General features: G+C 41.1%; 1 protein-coding gene across 3 annotated transcripts in view; it reads right to left on the reverse strand.

The window, feature by feature from the left end:
• Window positions 1-24,317: 24,317 nt before the first annotated feature.
• IL20RA (interleukin 20 receptor subunit alpha) overlaps window positions 24,318-25,846 on the reverse strand; it is a 36,173-nt gene continuing 34,644 nt past the window's right edge. For all 3 annotated transcript variants that reach the window (XM_042985353.1, XM_042985354.1, XM_042985352.1), the window contains one exon: window positions 24,318-25,205. In XM_042985353.1, the coding sequence (XP_042841287.1) occupies window positions 24,414-25,205 (792 nt within the window). In that variant the 3' untranslated portion in view covers window positions 24,318-24,413. The remainder of the gene's footprint in view (window positions 25,206-25,846) is intronic.

The raw sequence follows: 25,846 nt of genomic DNA on the forward strand, positions 1-25,846 counted from the left end.
TTGAACTTAGTAGTTTGGTTTTTACTACATACATCTAAGGAAGCATGAAGGAAATTGAGTTTTGAACCAGATGTTGATGGAGAAGCAGAAGAGAGTATTAGATAAGTAAAAGACATTTGGGAATAGGTACTCAGATACTGTTTTATTAATTTATTAATAATTCTCTGTTTTAGAATTGCTTTTTATTTAGTGTGTGTTAGTTCAGGCTCAAAACAGTTCTCGACTTCAGGTTTGAGTTTTTGTCTTCCAACCAATTCAGAACCCGAGGAGGACATTGGGGTGGGCAAGGGGGGTGGTTAGGGGTGGCTCCTATACACTGTCTAACCCATCTTTCAGCTCCTAAATGAGGGATGGCCCTTCAGTCTTGGCCCTTAGACCAAGGACCCACATTACCCTCTTGGATACTTTCTATTTAGACACCCTCAACTCTACCTGCACCCTCTGCCTCCTCCCTGTCATGCCTTCTAGCCCCTCTGACCTCTGCTGCCTCTAGAAAAGAAGACCACTCCCTCACCTGTTCTGGTGGGGGGTGGGCTGGAAATAACCTTGGGTATTGTATGTGTAGCATCTGGAAGACAATCAAATCACATACACTCCTAGTGGATTTTCTGTGCAGTTCTGACGTCTTCCCTCTAGAACTGCACACCCCAATGTCCTCTATGTTTTGACTTCTCTAAGTGCCGAGCCCAGGAGGGTGCAGGGTGGCGAGAGCCAGGGGATAGAAACCATTTTTCTGCTATAAGCCACTCATTTTACATCTCTGTTCTCCTGGATATCAGCAATGGGTGCACATTAATATAAAATCTATTTTTTGGCAAGTGGGAGAATAGTGACTATTGCTTGGAAGGGATCACATAATTTTATATATATTTCTTGTTTAAAACAACACATCTATAGAATTATTATTACTACCATCACACCATTTTTTAAAATATAAGAAGGGTTTCAAATCTATTATTTTACTTATTTATTATTTTCCTTACATGAATCCTCATAACAATATTTTAGAAGGTAAATTAGACATGAATATCCTTTGTGAATCACAAGTTTGTATATTGTCCTCTTTGCTACTTAACATTTTCTGACCCGTGATTGCTATTTTAAAGAAGGCTATCTTACTGTATCTGGCTAGTTTTTCTAACCTGTTTTCCAAGGATTAACCTCTGTCCTATTCTTTTTTATTTCTTGGATTGATGGGATAGAAAAATATTAAATAATAGTTTTACATCTGACATTTTTTTATTGGTACTTATTTTACTTTTTAAAAATATTTCATTTTTAAATTTAATTTTATTGGGGTGCCTGGGTGGCTCAGTCGGTTAAGCATCCGACTTCAGCTCAGGTCACGATCTCGCGGTCCGTGAGTTCGAGCCCTGCGTCAGCCTCTGGGTTGATGGCTCAGAGCCTGGAGCCTGCTTCCGATTCTGTGTCTCCCTCTCTCTCTGCCCCTCCCCCGTTCATGCTCTGTCTCTCTCTGTCTCAAAAATAAATAAACGTTAAAAAAAATTTTTAAAAAATAAATAAATTTAATTTTATTGTTTTTGGTATTGATTTTAAAGACAATGGCTCCAATATTTCCCCATTTTTTCTATTTCCAAATTTTATTTTCCTTTTGCATTTTTGTGAATGCTTACCTTTTTTCCTCTTTTTGATAGCAAAATTATTATAAGTTATAAAAGTTTTGGAGAATATAAAAAGGTATAAAGACAAAAATACAAATCACAGCTAAAAAAAAAAAATTCCACCTAGAAGTAAGCCTATAAACAATTTTGTGTATATTCTTTTCTATCTTCTCATGTTATCTCTATTTTTATAGCATCATAAATTGTTAAAATTCCCAATTGTTATACATTTTTAATGTTTATAGTTTTCCTGTATTTTAAATGGTGTAATGTTAAGCATCTACTTACATAAATATTGAGTACATCTGAAATTTCTACTAAAATTACCTAATCAGTTTTAAGGCTTTTGATGAATAATTCCAGAAGGTTATCCAGAAAGTTTTACCAATATATGCTTCCAAAAACATTGCATGAGACTGTATATTTTACCAACCCCTAAACAACCTTAGGTGTAAACACTATTTCAATCTTTGCCTACTTGATGAGTAAAAGTAGTACTCTAGCACTGTTTTATTTTGTATTTTAATCTTTCATGAGGCTGAGTATTTTGTGTGTATGAATTGCCTTTTCACATTCTTTGTTCATTTCTTCTTACTGAGCAGCTAATTAAAAATAATTCTTATAAGATCTCTTTCTATTCTAAAGATACTAACCTCTTTTCTATTACATATTATTATTGGTTTGTCATTTGCTTGTTTTTGTTTGTTTGTTTCTTTTTGAGAGAAAGAGAGTGCAAGTGAGAGAGGGGCAGAGGGAGAAAGAAAGAGAATCTTAAGCAGGCCTTATACTCAGCACAGAGCCTGATGTGCGGCTCAATCTCATGACTGTAAGATTGTGACCTAAGCCGAAATCAAAAGTCAAACGCTTGACTGAACTCGCCAGGCACCCCTCATTTGCCTTTTTAATGATATTTTAACAATTTTTTTAAGTTTAAATATTATGGATGGTTGTCAAATTTTACCAAATCTCTATTGATACCTATTGATAATTTTCCTATTTTAAAATATATAGATGTGATATGTTGCAGTAATAAAGATAAACCATATGGACTACACTTGTGTTCCATAAACTCTACTTAAGCATTATATAATTTCTTTGAATTTTATAGTACTTTTCAGGAGAATAAATCATGTCATGTTATTAGAGATACCAATTGTTTTCTTTCTTTCTTCTTTCTTCCTTTCTTTTTCCTTCCTTCCTTCCTTCCTTCCTTCCTTCCTTCCTTCCTTCCTTTTTCTTTCTTTCTTTCTTTCTTTCTTTCTTTCTTTCTTTCTTTCTCTCTTCTTTCTTTCTTTCTTTCTTTCTTTCTTTCTTTCTTTCTTTCTTTCTTTCTTTCCCTCTTTCCTCCACATCCAGAATGGAGCCCAATGCAGGGCTGGAATTCACAACCCTGAGATTAAGACCTGAGCTGAGATCAAGAGTCGGATGCTTAACTGACTGAGCCACCGAGGTGTCCTGATTCCAACTGTTTTCTGCCTTGGGATTCTTCTATAGCTGAACAACCAACCCAGCCTCCCCACTTTCAAGCATCAGGTGACTGCACTAGAATTGGATACCTGGTCAGAGGTCCCTCAGTACACTCCCAAATGGCCAGGCTGTCACGACTGTGAGTAGGGCCAATTCGATTTTCCTGTCGGGGACTTGGGACACTGAGTCAGTCAGTGGTGGGTATGTGATCTGAAGTGTGTTGAGTCACATGCCAGATGAACAACAGATATCCAGGAAACCTTGTGGTTTCTGAGAAGTAGAAGGCATAGGGTGGGATCCTGAGGGCTTTTGAGTTTCTCATGTTTCCAATGAGTCTTATTGATACTCTCCGCCCCTGGATTTTGTGAGAACCTCCAGAGTTTTTTCAACCATATACCTTCTCCTTTACTTAAGGAAGTTGGAGGTTCTTGATTTACGCTGCCAAAAGCTAACACGCACACATCATCTTGCTGGGTTGAAGTTCGTGACTATGTAATACCAGAACTCCAGGAGGTCACTGGCCTCCTAAAAAACAAAAAGGGTGAACTCAGCACTGAATGATCCAGACGTTTCCTTCCAGCCCTATACTTCTATTTGTTTATGAAATTAATGGTGCTTTTTATTGGGACATTTTGTAAATTTAGCTTGGTAGAACTCTAGAATGACAGAGATTCAGTTAAAACCAATGGTCAAGAGGGAATAGGTTGAGACAGACCTCTTAAGACAGGAGGACGTTTCCCATTTTCAAAAAATTGTATTTCCTTAAAACCTGAAGGCATATTTTGCTTTTCAGTCTTTGAATTGAAGCGGTACCTCTGCTTCCTAAACAGTGGAACTGTAGCTGTCTGTCTGTGCTTCTCTTCACGTACCTCAGACTGGGCATCTGGCAGTGACAGGTAATCAAATCATATCAAGGGACACTGAGCCAGCCATCTGTCCTAATTTCAGCCCTCAGAAGTGAGCTATTGGAAAGGGATTCAGCTTTTCATCTTGAGCTTACAAGCCAGCACGGTTCAGTTTCCTCAATGAAAGTATTGATTTAGTCGTCTAAAAATAATTCCCAACCCTGCTGACATCAAGGAGATATGCCTCATAGCACCGAGATAAAAGGTAATCATGCTGTGAATAAAGCTGTTAAATTTTCTTTCACACACAAAACAAAACTCTCAAATGCATGTCTTAAATGGCCAACAGAAAAGAGCAGCAAGCTAATTACGACTTGAGGATTAGGAAAGTACAGTACTGGGAGGTGATGAGGGGGTTGAAGGTGACAAACTGGTCCCCCTAAAGCCAGTGCCATACTGGAGTGTTCCTCCTACTGATGTTGCGAGATGTGAAAGACAGCCCTAAATCAACACTTTGGCCGACATATATTTCATATTTTGTTCATCTTTTTGCTATCGAGATAGTGGCATTCTCTTCTTATGGTGATTATATTTGTGTGACGTTTAAACTAATAAGTGTATTTTTATTTGAAGTATCACATTGTATTTGAACTATCATACAACCAGTGTCAAAACTGATTGGCTTTTACTTTTAAATCCCTAATATCTTAGTCAGTTTGGGCTGCTATATCAAATTATCATAGTCTGAGTGCCTTAATGTGCATTTATTTCTCATGCTTCTGGAGGCTATAAGTCTGAGATCAGAGTGCCAGCAAGCCCAGGTTCTTAGTGAGGGTCCCTCTTCCTGATTATGTCCTCACATGGCCTTTCGTTGGTGCATGCATAAAAATGGGGGGGGGGTATTAACAAAGGAATTTTAAGGGACACAAGCATTCAGTTTATAGCACCTGGTGGTACCTATTCTATTCAGGGGTCTGTGCATTGCATCTTAGGTTGGATTTCCCAGAAGTGGACCCTGAGATTTCCCAGCCCTGGAGAGAGGAGGGACCCCATGTGAAAGTAGTTTGTTAGGACACGAAACCGGTAGGGGATGGGGATTGGCACGTGTGTCATATCAAAGTCCCGCAGGGAATAACCCTTATTCAATCCTGCAGTAAAACCGTCCTGACTAGGGCAAGGGTTACAAACAGCACCCAGGGGGTGCACATTCTTATGAAATTATGCCTCTTAAGCCCAACAGTCTGGGAAATCTGAGGGCAGCCCTCTAAAGAGCTGGTTGGTAGGCATGAAAGTCCCGTTGAGAGAAGGCTTGTACAGGAAAGGGATCCCACAGCACACGCGTGGAGCACAAACAGCGGATTCCAAGAAACGAAAACGGACTCAAGCTAACGTCAGTAAAAGGGTCTCGATTAAGATTGCATTTGGCTGCATGTGTTAGAAGTCGGACTCGGTACTAAGGAGAAGAGTTTGTGTTTCTAATTAACAGGAAGTTTAGAGATGGGCAGTGTGGGATTGGTGTAGCTGCTTCCTGATGTTCTGAGTGATCCGTGTTCCTACTCTGTCTTCTTGCTTGTTGCTTCAGGATGGCCAGATACCTCTTCTACTTCCAGCCTCATGCCTGCATTCCTGGCAGGAAGAAGAAGGGGACAGAATGAAGCCTACGTGTATCAGGAAAGCAACCATTTCCCAGAAATCTCTGGCAGACTTTTCGATTATTTTTTCATCGGCTCTTAATTCCGTACTTCCCTTTAGATGTAAGGAATTTTGGGAAGGTGGCACATGGTGCCCCTGAAAAGAACGATTTTTCTTTTAGGAAAGGATGGGCAGTGACTGGGTATCCGGCAGTGTCCATACAGCAGAGGTTTTTGTTTTGTTTTGTTTTTGCAAAAATACAACCGGCCATCTTAAGGGCATCCCAGGCCAAGATGCAGTCACCCCTTGAATTCCTGGGATTGTGCCAGAACTGGCCGATGAGGAGCTTGTATTCTGTAACTTAAGTTTGAATGGACAATGGAACATGCACCTGCGCAGAGGGGATATGTGAAAAAGCATGCTTTCACGTTGACCTGTAGCTGGTGAGCAGAGGGCGGACCACCGTTAGCGTGGCTCTACACGCCATGCCCGGGACCTGAGTTGGGCTGGGTGTGGTGGTGGTGACGGTGATGGTGAGGGCAGCCACAGAAGCAGCAGCAGTGGCAGCAGTAGTCACAGCCCTGGAGAGAGGAGGGACCCCAGTGCCAGGATCCATGGCAGGAGGCCAGTGTGCCAGTGTGTCTCTGGAGCCTGTCTCTGGGGCATTGGCACAGATCTTAACTCTTTGGCCAGGAACTCTTAGAGCTCAGGTGGCAAAACTTTGTCAGCAAAATTATTACAGAATGAAAACGTACACATGGACATTTCAACAAAACCTGTTAAGGAGGAATTAGAATTCTTCATAGTTTAAAGCCTCTGTTTTCGCTAACTGCTGCAGCACAGTAAAACAAATATCCATAAACTTAGAAACAGAAATTAAATGTAACGATGATCACACTTCATGAAATAGAACGCTATTTTCCTATGAAGCATCAGATGAAACTGTTTTAATGAAGATAATTTTGAAATTAGTTTTCCTTTGTAATTGAATATACAGTGATAGAATGCATAAACAAGTATTTGAATTATATATAAACCATGAAGTCCATTTCTTGTATAACCTCCACAAATTACAGGAAATGTAAGAGGAAATGTTAAAATGCCATGGTATAAATTTACATTTAGAATTAAATTTAGACTGACATGAAAATGATCTGTATGAAGACAAGTTTTTTCAGAAAAATTGTTCTGCAAGAATCATCAGCTTTAGATGTACTAATATTTATATATATATTTCTAATATTTATATTTTAATATAATTAATTGGAAATTTATCCCAATGTTTTCATAGCCTATAAAATACTCTTTTATGTAAAGTTTATTTATTTATTTTGAGAGAGAAAGAGAGAGAGTGAGAGTGGGGGAGAGGCTGAGAGAGAGAGAGAGAGAGAGAGAGAGAGAACTTCAAGCAGGCTCCAGGCTCAGCAAGGAGCCTGACAGGGGGCTCAATCCCAAGACTGTGAAATCATGACCTGAGCAGAAATCAAGAGTCGAATGTTTAACTGACTGAGGCACCCAGGCACCCCACCTATAAGATACTCTTAACAGCTTCAGTAACTGTGGCATCAGCAGACAAATCCTCCTAAATATTAAAAATCATCAAAAATTGTTTGCAATCTTGAATTTTCCAAGAGCAACTCACATTGCTTTCAATAACATAGATTGAAAATGAAGTTGTTAAAAGTAAAAATGTTGATGATTGAATAAATATATTTGCAGAAATGAGCCAGAAGAGTCTTACAATCAAGCTATCACACTAATGAAGCATTATTTATTATATTATAAAGATTATGACGCCAAAGATATTTTCTTCAGTTTGTAAGTTTATACTGTTACCTATGTATCACAATTACCCCTACTTATGGACTGAATTGTATCCCCCTGCCAAATCCATATGTTGAAGTCCTAACCTTCTACATGACTCTATTTGGAGACAGGGCCATTAAAGAGGTAATTAAGGTTAAGTAGGGTAATGAGGGCTGGGCTCTAATCCCGTAGGACTAGTATCCTTATGAGAAGACACTAGACATCTCTCTCACTCTGTGTGTGTGTGTGTGTGTGTGTGCATGTGCGTGTGTGCATGCAGAAGAAAGGTTATGTGAGACATGGCAAGAAGGCAGCTATGTGCCAGCCAGGAAGAGGTATCTTATCAGAAACCCTGACAGCACCTTGATCATACTTAAGACTTCTAGCCTCCAGAGCTGTGAGAAAATAAATTTCTGTTGCATAAGCAACCCAGTCTGTAGAGTTCTGTTAAGGCAGCCTGAGATAATATGCCCGTATACATTTTATAAATAATAAAATATTTTAAAGGAAAAGCCTTCATATTTTAGTACCTTTAATGGCATTTTCCCCTTGCTTTCGAACAAAGGGCTCCACATTTTCATTTTGCACTGGGTCCTGAATTATACAGCTGGCTTTTCTCTGAGTTGAAGTCACACTTTGTGCATCTCCCAAGGGTTTCAAAATGGTTCTTCTCTCTGCTTCCTCTCTCCCCACATCAGCTTCTACTGGTCGCATATAGCCCAACAAGGCCATTTTCATCCTGACTATATGACCTTTTGTCAAGTGTTCAACAATAACCCATTAATTCTGCCTCAGAGCCCTTACTCTCCATTTCTGAGAGAAAGAATATAATTGGCTTAGCCCAACTTATGGACTGTTTGGTCTTGTATTGGATGCCCATCTGTTCCAACTGGCTGGGGCCACGCACACGTACCTGGCTGGCCTGGCCTACATTTGCAGGGTCTAGGTGGCCGGCAATTTCAAAGGAAGTGCTGTGGGCTGGGCTTGTGTTCTCAATTGAGGCAATTAAAATGCTTACATGGAGGATAACCCGGCCTCACTTCCACGCTTAACTTATTTTTCCAAGGGTGTTCAGAATCTCCACTCCTAAATATAACCAACCACAGTTTATAAAGGAAAAGCAGAAACCAGTACTGTGTTCTGAGAAGTATTTCAGGGTTGTGTGGCTCAGCTCTCATTGACAAAAAACCCATTAAGAATAGGATTAGATAGAGGGGCACCTGGGTGGCTCCATTGGTTAAGCATCTGCCTTGCACTCAGGTCCTGATCTCCCAGTTTGTGAGTTTGAGCCCCATGTTAGGCTCTGTGCTGACAACTCAGAGCCTGGAGCCTGCTTCAGAGTCTGTGTCTCCCTCTCTCTCTGCCCCTCCCCTGCTCATGTTCTCCCTAGATAAATAAACATTAAAAAAAAAAACAAATTAAAAAAAAAGAATAGAATTAGGTGGAGATTTTCAACAGAATAATGCAATGTCCATGCATTGTTAGTTGAGGATCCTCTAAATTTATTTAACATGGATTTTTTTGCTAACTCATTTAACATTAAACTGTGTGTAAAAAAATTAAACAGAAAATGTATAAATAAAGGTAGCAACATAAAATATTTTCCAGTGAGATAAATTTTAATAACATTTTCTGGCAAGATTCATATTTATCATTTAAAAGATGTAGTAAAATCACAGGGCACCTGGGTGGCTCAGTTGGTGAAGTGTCAACTCTTCATCTTAGCTCAGGTCATGAGCTCACGGTTTGTGGGATTGAGTCCCGCGTGGGGCTCTGTGCTGACAGGGTGGAGCCTGCTTGGGGTTCTCTGTTTCCCTCTCCCTCTGCCCCTTCCCTGCTTGTGCACATTCTCTCAAAATAAATAAACATTAAAAATTTGCAGGAAAATCAAGAGTTTCTATGCATTTCCAGAAGGAAACTTGAAAGATTCTGTTGAAATAAAAGGACAAATTAAAATCACTGATTACAAAATATTTGAATATAGCAGCACCTTAGTTACTTGGAATTCAGGCTTATGTACAGCCCCTACAATCTGGAACACAGCGATGGAACAAAGTTCCCCGAAGTGTTGAGACAGCTCTTGCAAAATCAGTGCACTGAAGCTCATTTGCTTTAATTGCAGAAGAGGGACCCAGGCAGAGGCTTTTCACCTTACTTTATACGATTCTAAATAACTTTGACGGTCTGGTTTGGCAGACCACAGCAGATTAAAACAACAATTTTTTAGGGGAGAAGAAATGAGTGAACGAAAGGCAGATATGCTGCCCAAACACAAAGTGTTTATTGACATCAGAGAGGAAACTGAAAAGGAGAAACTATAAAATGTGTCGTGTGGAGACATTCGGTACACACATATTTGACCTACCATTCTTGCATATGTTTAATAAGCACGTATTTAATAATGCCTGTTATTAGCCTTTTGCTACGCTAGGTGCCCAGGATTCAGAGATTGGAATCTCGGCGCCTGCCCGCAAGGGTTGATAATCTAGCAGAAAGGTTGACAAATAAAAAGGCAGTGATGATACAGTATGGAGAATGGTTAAGTGCTAGATGGAACTGAAGCCTGGGTGACGGGCCAGAATGCGTTTAAAATATTACAGGCACGACGCGATGAAGCCCTAATTAAGACAGCAGCAGTGGAAATGCAGAAATGTGTACGATGTGAAAGATCAAGAAGGTAGACTTTCCAGGTCAGGATGACTGATTGGATCTGAGGGATGAGGGAGAAGGAAACGTCAGGGATGTCTCTCAGATTTCTGGCTGCTCCAGTCTCTTTAGGGGGCCTCCTCTTATTAGGGCTGACATTTTAAAAGAAGACTTGGGAGGGGCGCCTGGGTGGCTCAGTCGGTTAAGCATCCGGCTTTGGCTTGGGTCACGATGTCACGGTTCGTGGGTTCGAGCCCGGCATTGGGCTCTGTGCTGACAGCTCAGAGCCCGGAGCCTGTTTCAGATTCTGTGTCTCCCTCTCTCTATGCCCCTCCCCAACTCATGTTCTGTCTCCCTCTGTCTCAAAAATAAATAAACATTAAAAAAAAATAAAAAAAAATTAAATAAAAGAAGACTTGGGAGTCACTGGCAAAAGGTCAGAGAAGTGTGAAATCCATTTAGCAGTGATTTTTTTCTGTTGGGGAATAAAACACCCCATTCTAAATGAACGGTATGCAGAGAAGTCCTTGTAAGTTCCTTGAGGGCAGGGCACACGCCATTTATCCTTGTATCCCCAGTGCCCAAATATGGTGGATGCTTAATGGTAATTTATTTATTTGACTTATAGAAACCAATTAAAATCACTTTGACCTTTTCTAATCATCTCCCTTGAGGGAGTCAGACAAGACTGAGGAAATTTATAGAGGTCTTTTGTCCTTGAGCAGATAGCTATTGGCTTCAGACATATTTCTTCTCTTTCAAACAGAATTTTTCTTAAGGGAATGGAAAGGTCCATGTTGTCTCGTTGGATCAGATCTTCTGAAGATCCTGACAAGCAGCCTTTCCATCTCCTCAGGTTTCCCGAGGCTTTTACAAAAATCTCGGACACTAGTTGGCTCCCTGACGCTGACACTGTGGGGTACAGAGGGGGGCAGGCCATGGCACCTCAGGGAACTGGGGGTGGCCTTGTGTACTCACAGGCACTGTATGCTTACAGGTTTAGGGATGGGTGTGCAGAAGCCTGTCATTCCCTAAAAGAAAGGAGGACTCATTCAGCCGACCTCAGAGACCAAAAGGTCCCCTGGAACCTTCCTTACCCCTAGAAGTCTCCCCAGGGGTTTCTGTTCAGAAAAGAAGCTCATCTCTGAGAGGCAACTTTGGAAACAATGAAGTCAAGATGCACTTAAAAGAGAAGCTCAGAATTGGGTCAGATTAGGATGAAGGGAAGAAATTTCAGAGAAATTCTTCTCTGAAAAGAACTGTTTTCATGAGTTTAATCACTGACATCTACTGAAGCAATGTTATTTTTTCATTTGAATGTTTAATTTTGAAAGCTAAGCTTGAGAAATAGAAGCATTTTATCCTTTATCAAATAGCTGTGAGTCACGGCTGATATGTCTGAAAAAATCAGCTATAAAATCTCAGTTGGCTTTGAAGCAGAACAAAAACAAAATAAAACAAGAATCAAATCGCACAAGGGAACCCAGCTTCCAAAAACACTCCCAAGAATGCTCACCCGTGCCTATGGAATATAACATGCTATCAGATGCCAAGTGTGTGCATTTACATAGATGTTGTCATTATAAAATCTGTGGTTGGATGAGCATCGTGCCTCAAGGGCACTGGTATTTAAACGAAAACCACACTGGGCAGTGGGTGTTCTCAGTCCAGTTTTGTGTCCCTTGGTTGCAGAAGGCATGTTTTGAAAAATTTCTTTTGAATCTTCCTAAAGCAGCCATGATTTTCTGCAAGCCTGAAAGTTGCTCAGTGTTACTGGCGAGTTGCCTGGACAGCCTCCTTGGAGGTGAGCCTTTCCCACTCCCGCCACCTCTTTGTGGGGAGATCATTCTGGATGCATTTAGCTGGAGGGGAGCCACCAAGGAAAAGGTGCACAGCCTAGCTCCCGGGGTGGGGCAGAGGGAGGCCATGGAGGGACAGGGCGCTCGTCACCCCAGCCAGGGGGCAGGCAACTGGGAGAAGATGTGGTCGGCCCAAAGCCAGCCCTGGAAGCAGGTGTGGCCTGGAAATAGGCAGGCAGAGGAGGTGGGTGGGGGGCGGCAGGATACGGGTGGGCAGCCCCGGGCCTAGTGACTAACCCCATTCCATTTCTGAATGCGAGGCCGCGGTCACTGCTCACGCACTCTCCTGTTAGGAACCATCCTTGCCCTTAGCGGAGGGTGATGAAGACATGACAGGCTTTCCTCTGGGAAGCCCGTGGGATCAGAACGAGCCATTTTTGGATACAAATGTCAGTGGCTTTGCCTGCGGCAGTTCACGGAAGACATAATTGCTGTGAGCTGCCTCCCTCCACCCCTCTTCCTGCACTCAGCCACCCACCTCCCTTGAAGCTGATCACAGACTCCGGGGAGCAGAGGGAAGGGCAGGCGGTAGAGGCTGCTCCTTCTGGTTCTTTCCCACTCCCTCAGCGGGAGGCTCTGACGTTTCCAGAATTCAGACCCCAGAGCTGAGCGGGACTCTAGTGGGCAGAGGGGAGGCCGTCTCCCATGGATGTGAAGGCCGCGCGGGCAGTTCTGGAATTGAGGGCAGTGTGTGAACCAAACCCCAGAGCCTTCTCTGTCAACCACGTGCTGAGTTTATGCATTCTGAGGGAAATTCTGGGCTTCTCTGAAATGTGGCCGGGGGAAGAGAAGGGGTCTCCAAGTTTAATTCTTGGGCGCTGCCTTCTAACCTCCTTTGGAAATACAGACTCAACGCAGAGAGATTTATGTTTACCAACTACCCCCATCAGATATGTGGGGTCTTTACTAAATCCTCATAAACTTTGTAACTTTAATAATTCGTTTCTATCATATCTACCACCTAGCCTCAAGTGGTATTTAACAGGCAGACTTCTTGAAGGGCAGGACACTGGCTTATGCAGTTGTATATTCTTATTTCAGATTCTGTACAAACCAAACATGGCTTTTGTAAGTGAGCATCGTTCTATTAGAATACTGAGCATTAAAATACTCAGAAAATTCATCCCACTGACAACTAGAGTTTACTTTGATCCTTGTGGGCTTTTTTTTTTTTTTTTTAGGCCTTATGCCCAGCTTTTAGCCCAACACAGAGCTTGAACTCATGGTCCTGAGATCAAGAGTCCCATGCTTAACAGACTGAGCCACCCAGGCACTCTTACTTTGTTGTTGTTGTTGTTTTAAATAATTTAAAGCATAAGGGTTCACAAGGTTGTAAATGCTTCTTTTTCGTGACTGAGTTGAAGAGCTATCATAATTCTATGGTCATAGACTCTACTATTTCCTAGTTTTAGGCTAGTCCACAGATCAGGAAACTACTCACCTTCAGCAGTATTCATCTGGTTTTATTCCCTTATTTCAAACACAAATACGTTTTTGACTGTTCCTGTCTGATCTTATATACTGTGCCTGTACTCATAACATGAGTGGAAAGATACCATTAATTTAATTTTCATCATTCCATCCTAATTACTTTTTCTATGAGGCTTTGGTCTTTAAAATTCAATAGCCTACAGGCCTCTCTGTTCCTGAGGGTGGTGCTGATAACAGAGAAAGTAAATGTGCTCATAATAAAATTTCCACACTTTTCTTTTTAAAGTGTCACAAGTAATACATGTCCATGATGAAAATGAAGAAGCATGTAAGCAGAAAGAAAAACTATGCGCTTATATGTATTTATAAATATATATTTATAAGGATGTCCATGTATATTTGTAAAAATGTGATGCTTTTCATCATGTTTTAATATTTTCCTGTTTAACATGAACATGTGTCTATTCTAACGGCTGCCCAGTTTTGTCTTGTATGGATGTAATACAACTAATTTAATTAATCTCTTATTGTTGGAGATTCAAATTATTTAAAAATATTTGCTATGGTAAATGAACATCTTGTTGCTACATTCTTGTGCATTTGCTCAAGTATTTTTGTAGGATAAATGGACCCTAATTTTCTTTTTGATCATACTCCCCTCATGGCCTTAACTTGTCCCCTTTCAATGGGACCTGATTGTGCCAACACAGAAGATAGTACTGCCCCTACTGGATTCTTCATATTAGTTCCTTGACCTTGATTCTTCATTTTAGTTGCTTTATCTCCAGAAATGTCTCATTTTGGGTTTTTTATACCTTTGCTAGAGATTATATGGAGCTTGGTCAAAGTTATAGTTAAAATTTTTCTGTTGCCTCCTGTCTCTCAACATTGTTCCTCTGCTATTTCTTTTAAGTTTACTTATTTTTGAAAAGAGAGAGAGAGAGAAAGAGTATGAACGAGGGAAGGGCAGAGAGAGAGAGGGAGAGAGAGAATCCCAAGCAGGCTCCGTGCTGCCAGTGTGGAGCCTGTGTGTGGCTCGAACCCACGGACCGTGAGATCATAACCTGAGCTGAAACCAAGAGTCAGATGCTTAACTGACTCTTGCCACCCAGGTGTCCCCCTCTGCTCTCTCTAAGTGCCCGCATTTCCCAAGATTCTATCCTTGGTTTCCCTTTGCAGCCCACACACCTCCTCAGCCAATTCTTCCCCTCATTCTCATTTGTGAGAAGGGTTAATTCTTGAGTTCTAGCCTTTCCCCCAATTCTTCAACATATACTCCCGACCACCACCTTGGCATCTCCATATGTGCAGGTATCTTAAAGTTAGTATTCCCCAGACTAAACTCATGCTTTACTCCAAAATCCTAGCAAAACAAAAACAAATACAAAATAAAAAAAAAGCAGCCCCTCCCCTCTAAAACCCAAACAACTCACTTTCTCCTTCCATGCTCTCTCTTTTAAAGTAAAGGTGCCCCTTATTCAGCATCACGCAGTCATCCAGATTCAGTCAATTGGCATTTATTGGTTGCATCAAATCATGTCACTCTCCTGCATAAAAGTCTCTAGCGGCTTCCCACTGTCATTAAAATGTTCCCCAAACTCCTTACGGCCACCGCAAGGCTCCTGGTCTTTACCTGCCCCCGCCCTCATCTCCTTCCAGGCCCCTCCAGGTTCACTACACCCTGGCTGCCTTCTTTTTGACCTTTCCTTCCAAGTGCAAGTGTTTGTACATCTCAGAGACTTAGCACTTGCCCTTCCCTCAGCCAAGAACTCCTTTCTGTATTGTGCCATTCGTGTTATAACTAAAAGCTTATTGCTAAACCCAAGATCACCTATTCAATGTTTTCTTCCGGAAGTTTTATAGTTTTGCATTTTTAAAGTTAGGTCCATGATCCATTTTAATTTTTGTGAAGATTTCTGTCTAGAATCTTTTTTTTTTTTTTTTGCATACAAATATCTAATTATTTCAATGCCATTTGTTGAATATATTATCCTTTCTCCATTGATCACCTTTATGTCTCGATCAAAGATCTGTTGAGATATTTGAATGGGTCTTTTTTGGGCACTAATTCATATAATTCTTTAAAAAATTTTTTTTTAATGTTTATTTATTTTTGTGACAGAGAGAGGCAGAGCATGAGCAGGGGAGGGGCAGAGAGAGAGGGAGACACAGAATCTGAAGCAGGCTCCAGGCTCTGAGCTGTCAGCACAGAGCCCGACACGGGGCTCAAACTCACGAACTGGATGATCATGACCTGAGCCGAAGTCGGATGCTTAACCGACTGAGCCACCCAGGCGCCCCACTAATTCATATAATTCTTAAGATTCATATGTCCCATCAGGAAATATTTATTGAGCAACTATTATATGATAGACACGGTTGTAGGTGCTGGAAGCCTATCAGTAAAAAGTAAGTAAATAAATAAATATCCTTGCATTAAAAAAATCCCTGCCTTCATGGAGTTTGTATTCTAGAAGTCAACTAATATATAACATATGAGAATATTTTTATTTTATTTATTTAATTTTCTAATTTTTAAATTTCATTATTTATTTTTAAGTTTGTTTATTTTGAGAGAGAGTGACAGAGCAAGAGAGAGAAAGAGAGAGAGCATGTGCCTGTGGGAAAGGGCAGAGAGAGAGAGAGGAGGAGAGAGAATCCCAAGCAGGCTCCACACCATCAGCACGGAGTCCACTGAGGGCTCAGCCCCACAAACCCATGAGATCATGACCTGAGCTGAAATCAAGAGTCGGACACTCAACTGACTGAGCCACCGAGGGGCCCCCGAGAATAGTTTTAGTTATTCACATTTCTTTCCCAAGTAAGTACAGCACGTGCTTAAATGCCTGTATCTCCGTTTATGTTTCTCAAAGCATTTGTTCATCACGAATTTGAGCTCAGTGCTGCTCCCTGTGCAAGGTGCTGGGTATTTGCAGATGTGCCCTTCCCTCCCACCTCTCATTCCGTGTTCATTTCTTCTATCTGTTGGAAAAGCACAATACAGTTAACCCTTGAACAACGCAAGTGTTGGGGCACCAGCTCCCTGCACAGTCGAAAATCCAAGTACAACTTTTGATCCTCCCAAAATGTAACTGCTAATAGCCTACCGTTGATTAGAGGCCTTACCAATAACATAAGCAGTTGATGAACACATATTTTGTATGTTCTATGTGTTGTATACTGTATTCTTACAACAAAGTAAGCTAGAGGAAAGAAAATGTTATTAATATCACAAGGAAAATACATTTACACTACTGTACTCTATTTACTGAAAAAAATACGAATCTAAGTGGACTCATACAGTTCAGACCTGTGTTGTTCAAGGGTCAAATGTAATGTAATTTTTAGATTTAGGCATATCTGAGATGTCGAGTGCAGTAAGACATGAAATACAGGCTGAATTATACTTCACAGCTCACTGTGATATTTCCAGCACAGAAACTCCATTCCAATGTTAATGGCCTTGGGGTTTTCTGGATAACTGGGATGAGAACAGATAATATTTATTCAGCTTGAAGGGTCATATAGACAATGTCTTCAAAATGTGAACTGCTCTTTCTTGATCACTTATTTGTACTTCACGGATATATATTTGTCCTAGTAATATCCAGTCCTCGTCCAGAAGTCAGAAAGAGATTTACAGAAACAAGTTGCCTTCTGAGCCTTGTTTGTGTACAATAATCTTCTGACAACCCAAAAACCTAAGAAAAAAAAATAATGAAAGAGACTTGCTAAGCAGGAGAGCAGTGAAAAGGGAAAATTAAAAAAAGATGACATTTCTAGGCTCAACCTAATTTGGGGGAAAAGTGAAGGCTCAGAACCATCTGTCTGGCTGGGAATTTCTAAGCTCCTATGTATCACATTGAAGGAAAGCTTGGTTCCCCTTAGCTACACAAAAAAGGCAGGTGTGTGGTGATTTTTGGAAAAGAATGAGTTACTAGCTAGTGAACTACTTGGAAGAAAAAGGAGAAAAGAAATGGGGCAAATAAAGATGATTCTAAATATTGTTTTTACATAGTAGATAATTGGAAGGTGGAAGAGACCTTAGAGACCATCTCTTCCAAACCCTTAGTTCCATGGAGGAATTCCCTCTGCAGAAGTCTTAGCAGCAACGAGCCTGTGTTGGAACGTTTCCTGTAACAGGGGACTTAGTGCTTCATCTGGTCAAGAATTAAGAGCTGCCCATTAATTATGGAAAGCAGTGAACTGAGTTCTAACTTGTAGCAACTCCCAGATAGGTGTTTTAATTCCATTCTCTGAAGCCACAAATGCATGTCTAATGTCTTCATTCATAGGAGGTCCTTTGCATATGGCAGCAATCTAGGCTTCACTAAGTTCTGGATTCCCCCCACCCTTCCCCTTATGTCCTGCCTACTAGACCCTCTTTGAGATGTTTTCTGTTGGTTAAAGCCTTTGTTAAAATACGATGCTCGGAATGAACATATGTTCCAGAATTTTGAGGGTTTAAATGACGGAGGTTTCTAAGAAGAAAGATCAACAAATGTCTTTATTGTACTTCTGTTAAATTTTGGGGGGGAGTAAAGTTAAATGTTTAAAGTTTATCATTATGCCTGAATTAAAGGTGTTCCACTTACAGGTGTTGTTGAGCCTCTGACTCATGACCTCAGGGTGGAGAGTTCAAGCCCTGCACTGGGTTTGAAGATTACGGGAAACCAACAACAACAACAAACAGTCTGTAACTTCACAAATCTCTCATTTTGGAAGCTGGTGGCAACAAGCTGGCAGGAAATACGGGACTTAGGAAAAGCAAACACACTCTATTTGCTAATGATCACTAAACATTTGTAACCAAGGTAAGCTTATCACAGAAAGGTAAGCTGCTCAAGTGTAAGGGCAGAGCATTTAAAAATCCTAACCTTCTTTCTTGCATGCTAAAATCAGTTAACAGAGATCAACTATTAGCTGCTACAGAAGGAAGGGATTTGTTTACACTATGTGATTTTTGTCAGAGTGACTGCTTGACTGCCTGCCTGTCCGAGATTTTATTACTTATTAACTCATGATTCCCAGTGAGTAGGAGAAGGCGCTTGGATTTCTAAAGTTTGCGTGAGGCTGGTGTCCTCATTTTTCTGCCAGGGCTCTGGTATTCGTTCTTTGGATAATAGCAGTTCTCAGCAAAGCCAAGGTTTTCCACGCATGCCCTTCACTGTGCACACCCAATTAATGAACGTTTAATTTCTGGTTTCAGATTTTGGACATAATCAAAACGTTGGATACTGAGAAGCTTTGTAAACAGAATATGACCGTACGTGTACTTGTTTCTGACTTCCAAGGGATGACGTCTAACAGCTCTCAGATTGCAAATGCCTGGACCAATGGCACAAGGCTGACACTGATTATGGAACCCATGAGAATGCACAAAATTCAGGAACTCTGGGGCTCTGTTATTGTTTTTTTTTTTTTAAACGAAATATTCATACATTAGTGTTTGTGGAACATATATACTCAGTTTAAAGGAGAATTACCAAAGAAATACCCAGTTTCTTCCCATGTTTAAAGAGAACATTGAACCAATTCCACCAAAGCTCTGTGAGCCCCATGTGCACCCCCAGCCCGCGGGGGAACCGCGGTCCTGCACTTCCATGTTAATTATTTCCTTGCCTTTCTTTTCTTTTCTTTCTTCTTTCCATCCTCCCTTCCTTCCTTCCTTTCTTTTTTTTAAGCCCTACCCCAACCTGGGGCTTGAACTCCCCTCCCTGAGATCAAGAGTCGCAGGCTTTCCCTGCTGAGCCAGCCAGGCACGCCCCGTCTTTGCCTTTCTTTATATACTTTTTACCACATATATATGAATAGTGTTTAATTTTGTAAGTTTTGGGACTTTATGTAGATGGATTTATCCTCTGTATAGTCTTCTAGGAATCACTGTTTTTTTTAAAAAAAATTTTTTTTAACATTTATTTATTTTTGAGACAGAGAGAATGAACAGGGGAGGGTCAGAGAAAGAGGGAGACCCAGAATCCGAAGCAGGCTCCAGGCTCTGAGCTGTCAGCACAGAGCCCGACGCGGGGCTTGAACCCACCGACCGCGAGATCATGACCTGAGCCGAAGTCGGCCGCTTAACCGACTGAGCCACCCAGGCGCCCCTAGGAATCACTGTTTTTGTTCCACATGTTTGTGAGAATCATTCATGTTTCATGCATAGGTATACTTGATTCATTTTCATTGCTTTATCCTGATGATAAATATTAGTGTTTCTTCAAGGTTTCTTTTTTTTTCTTCAATGAATAATACTTCTATGCAAATTTTTGCCTACGTCTCCTGGCGCTCTGTCCGTTGCTGACATTTATCAAGCACTTATTTTTGTGTCAGGCACTGTTCCCAGCACTTTCAATGTATTGATTTATTTAAACCTTCCACAACCCTATGTGGTAGGTATAATTATTATCCCCATTTCACAGATGAGGGAGTTTGGTCCAAAGAGGTTAAGTAACCTGCCTGAGGTGAGAAGCCTGAGAAGAGACAGGGCTGGACTTTGGACCGAGCTTCTTAGCTATAGAGTCTATCCTAGTCAGTACAACATCCTGATCCTTGTGCTAATCAATCACTCAGGTAATTTGAAAAATTCTAGGGTTTTGTTTTGTTTTGTTTTCATTTGTTCACGTGTATCTTTGTTAGTCAAATTGTTAGTAAGATGGGTCAACTGTTAGTCAATTTTGTTAGCGAATTCTTTTAGAAGCACAAAGTCAACGAATTTAGTAAAGATCCCATGCCTCCCTTTTGGGGGTTGGGATTAAAATTCCCATTGTTTCTCCCCCCCCGCCCCCCCCAACATCTAATATCCCGAAGTATCTGCATTTTGAATCAATTTCAGAATGGGGAAGAATGTACTTCACAAAAAGAAGGATTACTATGTAAACTATCTTAACTGTATGAGGCTTTGAAGACCAGTGGCTAATTTATATGTCCCACAGATATCAGTTTCAGTGGCAGGCAAATGGTGGATGGTATTTATTCCCATCAGTGTTCATTATCTCAATGGCCTGCGTATGAAAACATAAACATGAGCCATATGTACGTCTTCTGAGTTGGTGGGAAGCCTCCAAGTACGACCTAATCCAGAGAATAACAGGTTGAGAAATCAAAAGAAATCTGCTGAGGAAGTAAGGGAGAAAATACCTCATTTGCTTCCAAATTTAGCAAAGAGTCAGAGACAGGTCTTAGATAGAAACACGGACAGTCATTCCTGAGGACAGAAGGAGCCTCCCTCTACCTGCACAAAGACAACATAATGCAACAGCCCTCACCTCTTTCTGAAGCCTCGGATGTAGCAATATGAACCTTAACCTGGCATCTTTACTGGCATTCAGAAAGGAAAATCAACTGGAAAATCTGTTACAGACTAAAACTAGCAAAGCAAGAAAGAAATCTCGCAGCTTCTACAGGTAAAGGAGACTGGAGAAATATCAGTGAGAAACATGAGTGCTTATCCAGGCTTAATAGTGCAAGCAAGGTTGTCTTCAACCACTTTCACCGAAGGTCCTGAAGACTTCAGGAGGAGAGTAGTAGGAGCCAAGCACAGAGGAGGCCAATACCTCAAAGGGCAGATAAATGACCACCTAATAATCAACCAGCCGCTCTGCAGAGGTAGTGATTTTCAGGAAATGACATTTTGGAAAGGTTCAGTTATGTCTAAAGGACTCACGGCACTTTGCTCTTAACATCTCCAATTTTTGGTTGCTGTTTGACTGAAACAATTTTAAAGCATTAAATTTAGAAAAAAGAGTTCACAATCTGCCATTTCAACAGTTTCTAGTTTGATTAAGACTGATGCTTCATAAAGTTAATCCAAGCATAGTTAAAATAAGATTGTTATATTTTTTGAGTGAAAAGAGCAAGTTATAAAAGAGTTCAATATGATCCCTCTTTTTGGGAAAAGCATATACCTATAAACATGGAGAGTATCTGGAAAATTCTACGCCAAGATTTATCAACCTAGGCACTATTGACATTTTGTACAAGGGAACTCTCTGCTCCGGGGGACTCCCCTGTGCGTGGGAGGAAGGTTAGCAGTATTCCTGGCCTCTCCCCTGCCCCTGACATTAACAGCACCTTTCCCCTGAGTCCTGAGGATCAAACATGTCTCCAGCCATTGCCAAATGTCCCCTGGGGGGTGAAATCATTCCCAGGTGAGCGTCATTTCTCTACCTTAATGTGTTTACAGCAGTTAGACCTGGGATGGTAGATCATAGGTAACTTTTATCCTTCTCCCCTTTATTTCTAGTGACTGCACACTGAATATGTGTATTTATCTTCTATAGTGAAAAATAAGAACTACCATTAAAATACCTTTCACCATGGCACTCTTTGGTAAAAAATTATGGGCACATGCTTTGGAGCAAGGTCTTTGGAAAAAAAGAAAAAAAAAAAGACATAAAGCTAGAAGATTTATGGAAGATTTCATGAAGGGAACCACAAAGAAAATAGAGAAAAACAGTTCTTCCAAGAATTCCTCTGCAAAAATTCATCTCCAGACAGGAGGGTGGTAATGCGTGGGCCAGAAAGAATTTGATTTGTGATCTGGGTGAACCGATTCACGCTGATGGAGCCCTTTCTTCAATGTTCTCATTAGATTTACCATGCTGGACAGACTTGCACTCTGGGCTGTACAACTAGTTTTTCTCTGCATTAATTTCCTTGAGTTGAGCTCAGCCCGGGAGCACCAGATCTTTCCCATGTTGTCGGCTGAGGGCTAAGTGTCCCTCTTCACGTCCTTCCTTCCCATACACATGATGTGGCACTAGATTTCACTCACTTTGTAGCAGATGTATTTTCATTCACCCAATTTAGAATTTATGGCGTGCGGAAATAGAGCCGCTAATTGTTTTCACGAGAAAAACTTACCCAATGTGGAAGAGGTAGAAACAACAAAATTTTTAAAATGCTCACTACTTCTGACACGCTTAGGATGGCAAGAGATGATGTAAACGCTACTCAGAATTAGATTCCCTTTTATAAAACCACTGACGATTTCACTCTGAAGGCATAAAGGAGGGAGCAAGTTAATGATTGTACTTTTAGGTAAGAAAAACAGGGTGAGGCAAACTCTGCCTTGGAGTTGAAACAGTCATGTCTAAATGGCCTGTCTTTCTGGAGCCGAGCACACGCTCTGGCAGTTAACAGTAAGTACACAGTGCTCCCTACACACCAGACACTGTTCTAGGTGCTTCTATGGTCCCCGCTTTTCATCTCAAAACAGCCCTAAGGGAGTTGCTATCCTGATTTCATAGACGAGGACACTGTAGGACACAGCAGGTACTCAAATAAATCTTTTGTGAATAAAACCAATAAGCCAAGCCATCATCAATCACTTTGTTCTCTTTCTGCTTTTAATAACGACTCGTTCTTTCCTACTCCTGAACCTCTTTTACAGTTAGTGTTAGAAATTTGGTCTTCAAAACCAGCAGAATCATGTCTACAGGGGTTGAGAGGAACAGGACACTCTAGTTAATAGGATTATGGTCTAAATTAAATCATGAACTCAGAAACTGTTTGGATTTGTGGACAATCTCAAAAGACCACGACTCCAGAACTCATCTCTCCTCCCAGGGTTGTCTGCCTGTGCCAAAAATATAAAGAGGCAAATATGGATGATACCTGTTTTCCTGCGAGAGCATCAGTGGATTAGGAGTTCATGATTAAAACAAATATTTATTAAGGTAAAATAATATGATATTGCTGTTCCTGCAGGTCAAAAACTGTCAAATGTCTATGATTTTATATGGTTCAACTTCATAGATTCTGTCGTATTTTAATGCATTGGCTGCAGGGTTTAATTTTCTAGGTGAATGGTAAAGGAGAGGAAACTGGTTAGTGGAAATTAACTAGGTTGGTAGTGTTTTATAGTATATTTTATTTTTCTTACAGTAAATTGTGTCAAATTTTAATCCATTCTCCTTTACATATTTAACTTCTTTCTTTTGTATATCCTTGTTTGTTTATTGATTTTAAAATTATGTAGATAGGGGATATTCATTCACACATACTCCAAGGAACGTTTGAGGCATTGCTCATTCAAATAGAATATTTCATATTATAATAGTAACGTAGTGTTTCAGCTGCTAAACATGTTTCAATTTATAGACTACGTAAATATCTTTTTAAGGGCACATTTCCAAGGGCACCTGGGTGACTTAATTGGTTAAGTGCTCAACTCTTGACCTCAACTCAGGTCGTAATCTCAGGGTCATGAGTTCAAGCCCTGCGCTGGGCTCTGCACTAGATGTGAAACCTGATTAAAAAAAAAAAAAGAAAGAAAGAAAAAGAAAAAAAAGAAAAAGAGAAAAGGCACATTTCTAGAAATAAATGTACTGTTCTATCACAAAAGGTGGCATTTTCTTTCAGGTTAGTCCCCTACTAAAAAGTGCCTATTAAGTTACTGAAAGGACATTTTCTGACTACAAAATCATAATAACAATTTATCTTTACACTCCAGAAGTTCTCACTAAATATGAATATGGCCACTTAAAGTAGCCAAAAGCGTGTAATTTCAAGGTCTGTGCCTGATTTGCTCACTCTGAACTCGGATTATTACGACTGAACAGGGGGTTGGTGTCCTTAAATGTGACCAACTGACCACCAACTTAGTGGTATTTGTATGTTTTCAGTACTTCCTCGCTCTGACAATAATCCAAATTCTAAAAGAAGAGTAATATTTCTAAAATGAATGGTCTTCATGAGATATTTTTCTACAGTGCTATATGCTTGTCAAGTGCCCAGAAAAATAATTGCAGAAGTAGGCTTGTTACACAACAATAAACAGAGAGGCCATACATAGCACACTCACCTGCGGGAATTCTTTATCCGATTTGGCAAACATTTTTGAATGCACGCAAAAAATGAGCCGGCCACTGCATTCCAGATACCGGCCCCCCCCCCCCGTATCTATGAGACCCCCATGCATGACCCAACTCCCTTATGAGGCAGGATGAAACCAGTCCTGTGAGAGCAGAGAAGAAATAAGTACTTCTCACTGACAAATCTGAGTCACATTTCTTTTATCCCGCATACTTTATTTTTCAGTCCCTTATACGTTTGCACCCATGTGCCTTGTAACAGCAGGGGTGTGGCAAAGGGAAGTTTGGGTGTCAGTCTTCCATCTGCACATAGAGTCCCCATTCCTCCATAAATTTCAGGAGGTCGGTTTCGTTGTCTTCCGACGGCTTGTCTGGAGCCTGCTCCTCATACAGTCTAGACAAAAGGCCCTCCTCCACGAGCTCCTTGGACTCAGGCTGCTTGCCTCCCTCTGAGCCATGTTCAAAGCTAGGGAAGGACGGTATGCACAGCCTGCCGGTCCGAGGGTCCCAATCCACCAGTGTGGTCGACGGCTCTTCCTCGCGCTCTTCTGTGCCCACGTGCTCCTGCAGCAACTGGTCCAGGTCTCGGAGCTGAGGGGCATACGAATACAGTGGTGCCTGGGGGCTCACGTCTGCCAAAGCAGCCTGTTGCTCAAAGGATGTTCCTTGTAGGGACACCTTCTCCTGCAAATTGAGCTCAGGGCCGCCAGGCCCCACACAAACGTCGGCAGCTCTTACATCATATTCGTATTCAACAACTGCCTTCTCGGTGGGTATTGCTCTGCCTGGTGACCCTTGCTGGGTTAGGGAAGTGCCCTGGGTGCTTTCCCCAGAGTCGCAGGAAATGTCCACCAGATGTGAAGCATACCCTAAGTGTTTCACCTCCGTTTCCACCTGACGCGGCCGCTGGTCCCCGCTGGGCTCATCCCCGTCCGACCCAGCGTCGCTTTTTTCCACTACGTGTCTCATATCCTTATGAGAAATTTTAGAATCCTCCAAAATATTGAGGGTGATAAAATTAATCACAATTTTTTCAGCAGGTACAAAGAATCTTTTGTCAAATTCATTTCCATAAATCAAAATCTATAAAGAGAGAAGAGAATGGTTTTCACCTTTTCACTTGAGAAAGACATGAAAAACAGCTGTTAAGTAGAACTTATACTGTCATCAGATAGTTTTAAAGACCTATTCTTACCCACTCATGGAAGTGAAAGCTATTCTTGGAAAAACAGAAAGCCTCATTCATGGAGGCAAGAGACCCAAGACACGAAAAAGGCATTGGAAGTGAAAAGTGGTTCCCTGGGTGAGTGTTTATCCGACCCAAGGATCAGGGTGAGACAGTGCCCTTCCCTCCCTGGCTGAGGGAGTTCAGGGGAATTATTTAATTTCTTGAGTCTCAGTTGTTAATTCCGTAAAATCTGGATTTCTGCCACGTGAGAAGTGGTGAGGACCGAGTGAGCCAGTTTTGAAACTGCTTTGTTAATTATGGGTGATGACGTATTTCTTAGTTAGCTATGGTTCCCCAGGTTACCAGCCCTGTGTTGGATATACTCCGGACATGAGATGTGGGCGGGCATGAAAACTGCATGTAAAAAAAGAAATACGCACATGAGTAGGGATGGTTTTACTCATTCCCCGGATACCACTCTAATCACAGTATAATGAGGCCAAAAAGGGAAATTCATCTGCCTGTTTATGGCAGATAGAGAAGCTCTAAATCGTGT

Source organism: Panthera tigris, chromosome B2, assembly GCF_018350195.1.
Source record: "Panthera tigris isolate Pti1 chromosome B2, P.tigris_Pti1_mat1.1, whole genome shotgun sequence".
Lineage (NCBI taxonomy): Eukaryota > Metazoa > Chordata > Mammalia > Carnivora > Felidae > Panthera > Panthera tigris.